Source organism: Macadamia integrifolia, chromosome 5 (genome assembly GCF_013358625.1).
Source record: "Macadamia integrifolia cultivar HAES 741 chromosome 5, SCU_Mint_v3, whole genome shotgun sequence".
Lineage (NCBI taxonomy): Eukaryota > Viridiplantae > Streptophyta > Magnoliopsida > Proteales > Proteaceae > Macadamia > Macadamia integrifolia.
In genome coordinates, this window is record NC_056561.1 from 16,695,070 (window position 1) to 16,701,069 (window position 6,000).

At 38.1% G+C, this 6,000-nt stretch overlaps 1 protein-coding gene across 1 annotated transcript in view; it reads left to right on the forward strand.

The window, feature by feature from the left end:
- LOC122078642 (RAP domain-containing protein, chloroplastic) overlaps window positions 1-5,501 on the forward strand; it is a 43,587-nt gene extending 38,086 nt beyond the window's left edge. Inside the window, exon 3 of the mRNA XM_042644726.1 lies at window positions 5,166-5,501. Coding sequence (XP_042500660.1) covers window positions 5,166-5,258 — 93 coding nt within the window. The 3' untranslated portion in view covers window positions 5,259-5,501. The remainder of the gene's footprint in view (window positions 1-5,165) is intronic.
- The last annotated feature ends 499 nt before the right edge of the window (window positions 5,502-6,000 follow it).

Genomic DNA, 6,000 nt, shown 5'->3' on the forward strand with positions numbered 1-6,000 from the left:
TTCCCTTCTTTCCTTCTTCTCCTTCTTCTTCCTCTTCGTCTTACTTCAAGGTATGAAATGAACAAATGAGTTATACTTACACTTTATATACCTTGGCTACACCCACTAAAGCCTGTTTGCCAAATTAATGTATTTTTTCATGAAAGAGGTTATTCCTCTACTTGGCATATGTGGGCCCACTTCCATATGAGTTGAATACATTAATCCCCCATATGATAGGTGGTATGAGCCATTAGAGTTGTTTCGGAGTACACAATTGCGAAGACTCAGGCCCCACAGGGAATTGATCCATTCTGGTAGTACAACACCACCTGTGGATGCCTACCGGTTGGTGACGACCCACCAGTGGTCATCAGCCGATGAAGCCAACTATGTGCACTTCAACTGGAATTTTTCTAATGCTTTAGCCCTGTTGACTATGGGGTCTTGTATGAGTCTGAGCCAAGGATTAAAGTATCGGTATCGATCGTCGTATCGGTCGGCCAAAATTAAGATACGTATGGGAGGGTATCGTATATCGGAGATACACTAAGATACGCTAAAGATACACACATAAATGGATAGAAAATATTTTTTTAAACACTTTTGCATAAAGAATTTGTTAAAAAAAGCTATTGATAACATGTATTATGCATAAACACTAAATTGAGGGTATCGTACTAAGAATTCAAGGTCTGTAGTTGTCCCATAAATGTAAAATTCTTGTTCCCAACCTTGATTTCCACTTTAGTTAGGGAAAAATATGGCTGACAACAACTTTGGAACAAAAATCCTTAAAAAAATCGTTTTTTTTCTGAAAAATTACCCATATTGGCCATTATATGACCGTAGCACCGATACGTATCGATACTCACCGATACGTACCGATATATATATATCGATACTCACCGATACGTGCTGATATATACCGATACGTACCAATAGATACATACCGATACTCACCGATACGTACCAATACATACCGAAACGTACATTTTACCTCAATTTTATATTTTTCATAGAGTCGTATCGAGGCATGTCGTATCGTATCGATGTGTATTAGTGGTGTATTGATGCATATCGGTATGTATTGTAGGATATATATCGATACGAAATGATTTAAAAAATTCAATGTATCATATCGGTGTGTATCGTATCGGCCGACTAAATTTAAGATACGTATCGGAGGGTATCGTATCGGTATCGGAGATACTTAAACCTCTGAGCACAATGACTGGGGGTATGTCTACCACATGTGATCGGGTGAAAATTCTTAATGTAAGTAGGCTTACTTGTGTTTTTCCCGAGGTCTGAATCCTTTCCAATTATTCCTACACGAGCTGCATTTTAGGTAGGATCATCTCTTCCCTCCTTGCAGAAAACTGCTGCAACCTATTAATCACTGGTACTGTCAATTCCTTATGATTCATCTGTGATCAACATCATAAACCAAATTAGGCACTGGTATCACACCTTACCACTGTCTCAAATATAAGAAGGACCTTCATTCATGTCCTTCTAGAACTGGTCAGTAGAGATGGTGGCTTGTGCTTCCCTACCACCTGGTGAACCCAAATTGCTCCAATCAAAACACTCCTCGCTGGTAGACATGGATCTCAAGCCAATCATCTTTGCTTGAAAGCTCTTTGATGCAATGTAATTGGTGGCAAATTGAGTTATGCCTGGCTTCACCAAATCCCCTTCGCATTTATCCCTCGACAATTATAAAGCATATTTGTGGTTATAGACAAATTTGGTCACTTGTCTTGCCCACTTGACCACACCCACTACTAGAGATCTCTTCCCTATGTCTTTAAGCATGAGGTCAATGCAATGGGCTGCACATGGTATCCAGAAAAAAGGTGGATCTTCTTGCTTTTCCTAGTCATTAATCTCTCCCCTACTTTCTTGAAATTACTCTTGTTGTCACAACTTGGGCAACTTTCTCTGATTCTACCTCCATCACAACGTCCTTCAATCACTTATATATATATATATATATACACGCAGCTAGCCACATGCTCCTTTCCCCATCTCTGTCTGCCCAATCCTGTCCATCTGGGCTGTGAACCAGCCATTGTTCGAGGTCTACCGAGATCTCACTATTTTCTTTTTTTTTTTTTGGCTTAGTGAGTCGAGACCATAGGCGATATACAAAATATGCATTATCTCGATTGAGATCTCGGTTCGATCATGGTTCAAGTTTCAACTTCGGTTCTACTTCAACAAAGATTGACAAAAGGACTGTTGGGAGAGAGCTTGACATTTCATACGGACGTTAAAATTTGTTTGAGCTTATCAAAGAGTAAAAATCATACACTATCCATTAAAGTAGAGTTGGATATGTTAGCTATAATATCAATTTACACAGTCTATATTCATGAAGCTGTTGATAATGGGCCCACAATACGAGAGAAACCTTATTTCTCCAAGTATTGCCCTCTCTTAACAACAAAGTGTCAATAATAATAGGAATTTTTCATTCAAATTAAAATCTCTTGAACAACCGAAAACAGAAGGAAAAGTATGACCTAGATAGAGTCAAGTAATGATTTTTTTAATTCTTTGTGGTTGAATAAAAATTTGATTAACTATTTGGTAGAATTCCTATGGTTAGTGTGTCTCATTGATTTTTTTTTAGGGTAGGGCTAGATTTCAAAAAAAGGACCTGTCCATAGGCTCATAGTATGCATTAATAATTATAGAACTAATATCCAGCTAGAAAAGGATAACCAATGTTTGGCTACAACCAAGTACTCCTTTAGATTGCAGCCAGTGTAGCATGACAAGATTTGAAGTGACATGTAACGACTTGAAACAACATCTAACATAAAATTGAGGGAATAAGGGGCAAAATCCTAGTTTGTTATAAAAAAAAGGGAATAAAGGGGTTGTAAAGATTAGCTTTATTTACTGAACAGTGTCGACTTTTAGCTTTAACTACTGAACAGGTCATTTATGGCTTAGCATCATCTGTTGGAATATTTTTGGAGATGCAAATATAAGGATGGGACAGTTGAACACCCCTAACTCCTCTTTTCTAAGTGTCTTATCAAAGTTTGATCATTGCTATTTCATCACTTTGCTGAATTCAAATTTTTTAAGGACCACTGAGACTGTAATTTAGCATGCCAAGAAGCAGTTCATTTTGATGTCTCCTGGTGACATTCTTTATGTATCTTTTCCTTCTACTGGGGTACATATGTTACAATATTTTGTTGTGAATAATTATATAGTTAACATGCCTTTTAACCCTCCACGCATCCCCAAGTTTAAGAATCCAGATCCTCTGCATGTACATGGAGAGTAATTAATCTTCACATACACTCATTGCTTGGCACCTGTCCTAACCAGCAGACTCAACAGATTTTGTTTAGTTATTTTTCCCCCTTTTCTCTACTTCACTGGTTCTCCTTCTGCCTCACCCCACTCAGGTGCCCAAGCTTCACCACCTCCTGGCCATCCTTTCTGTCATGCCCAACTGGATCCGCTACTTCAACGCCACCCACACTCCTCACAGAGGGAACTCCACAAGTTGTCGAAGAATTTGAATGGGAGTGAATACTAATCTCCTTGAGTCCTTTCAGTCATGATTTTGATTTGAAGATCACAAATTACTACTTAGAAGCCTATTCATAGGTTTCTTCAACAGTTCTAGTGTTAAACCTTATGATTCCTCTTTTCAGGGTCCCAATTCGCAGAGTTTCTTAAGCCTTCAAACCCTCATTCCAGTGCTCCAGTTTCATCTCTCATCATTTGCTTCCAGTTATTTACTTCTTCTGCATTATCCAACCATGGGTTGTTGGGAAATTGATGATAGAGAACCTCTCGACCCTGCAGCCATAGAAACAAACTGAACTGGCTACAGTGATGTCCTTGCTAGAGGAACTTTCAAGATTGTCTGCATTCTCGATTACACGTCAGAAAAGCCGCAAGACATTGAATGGCTCGACTCCGGAGTTTTACTTCTCAAGTCTTTTGAAGCACAACAACATAAACATGTTATACAGTTCATGGTCTCCGTGATTGAAACCATCAACATCATCAATGAACCGTTAAGCTACTGGAGCTTGAGACAATACAGAAAGAAGCATAAGAAGGAAGACATGAAGGCCGTGAAGGGTTGGGTAAGGCAGATCTTATTGGGTCTCAATTATCTTCATAGTCACAGTCCCCCTCTCATACATAGAGACCTCAAATGTGATAATATCTTCATCAATGGCAAGCGCGGTGAGTCCAGATCAGCTATCTCAGGTTGGCATTTAAACTAATACCCAAGGCAACAGCGGTAAAGCTGAGGAAATGAGGGATGTGGGTGGTGTTGAGGTGGTGGATCCGGTTAGGGATGACAGAGAGGACTCCTGGGAGGTGGCAAAGTTCAGCCACCTGAGAGAGGGTGAGGCGGAAGGAGTACCGATGGAGGAGAGGAAAGAGAAGGAAAAAAATGGGGGGAAAAGATAACTGAGAAGCATTTCCGTCTGATGGTTAGGACAGGTGTCAAGCAAGAAGCACACGTGAACGTTACTCTCCACGTAGGTGCAAAGGATCTGTACTCGAAGGTTAACGTGGGGGATATATTTTACTATATGTTAGCATAAATATTATATACGTGACAACTAGTTTGCTTCACAATGTCTTTTTCTAACTTTGGACTCACTTTTGATCAATTAAGTACCGGAAAAATGCTATTTTTAAAGTGGCAATAATTTATCCAAAGAAATTGTTTTGATTTTCCTCTCCCAATTAAGATTTGTTGGTCCATAAATCCCTTTTAGCAACAAAATATCAAGGCTCAACTTGTGCCATCTTATGTTTGATGGATGACATTTTTTATTAGGAATCTGTTATCTAAAAACAAAATCTAGGTTGTGTCCAGTTTTCATTTCAATATTAGTGTTTTCCATCATTTTCTCGATTCTTGTTTTTATTTGTTTTCTATGTATTGTAATATAGCCTAGCAAATGATTATGCAGTAGTCTTTTGCTGTTGTCTACCCAATCTTACTAGCCAAAGTTTGCACAAGCATGTACCGTTTTCAATCACCAAGCCACTTCTTTGATGGGCTGCAAACCTATAACCCAAAAGTCGATGAACTTTTGAAGTAACTTTTCCTTCCATGTAAGTTATCTTCTGTTGTCTTAAACCTGGTCAATGTAAAAATTTATCACTTGCTATTATTCTTACAGTGGGAGGAACTTGAAGGTGGGTTTCAGCAGCTAGATTATCTAAGAAAAATTCTTGAAGATGTAATCAGCAAATGCGACACCAAAAGCCTGTAAGGCAGTCAGAAAATGGAGATTGTTATAGAGTGTTGGTTGGAGTCGTTGAAATCAAGATAGGTAAGAGAAGGTCCTGCCATTGCAATCAAATTGCCACAGCTAGACAGAAGTGTATCATCATGAGAACTGTTGTATTGTAATTGCTAGACTCAAATAACATCGTTCGCTTCTCTTTTCCATTTGTCTATTTTGAAATATTGTGTCCATCAAAATCAATTTGTTATTGTGTTCGTTATCGAGAAATAATTTGTATTTAATTATGAAGTGTGCTATATTAAAGGTCCATAGGATGTATCTATTCCTAGTAAGTAGTTCACAGCTAGGGTGAGGTTGGGCACATCACATCATTCACATGGTTTTCCCTTGAATATGCTATTTCATAGAGCAGTTGGAGGTTTGACTGTCATAGGTTTGGAAACTAATCTCTAACTTAATACATATCTATGGGCCCGTTTGGTATCGTTTCTGTTCCAGAAACGCCGTTTCGTGTCAAAAACAAAAATTTCAGTTTCTGTGTCAAAACACAGTTTTTAAACGAAAAAATGGTGTTTCAAAATTTCAGATTTTTATCAGGAATTTTTTTATTTTATTTTATTTTATTTTTATTTATTTATTTATTTTTTTGTAAAATGGAACGAAACTGGGAAGACGGAACTCCATTTTGGAGTTCCGTCCAATCTCGTTTTTTTAGTTTTTTTTTTTCACTTTTTGTTCCAAAAAAACAGAAATGGACCATAAGTGC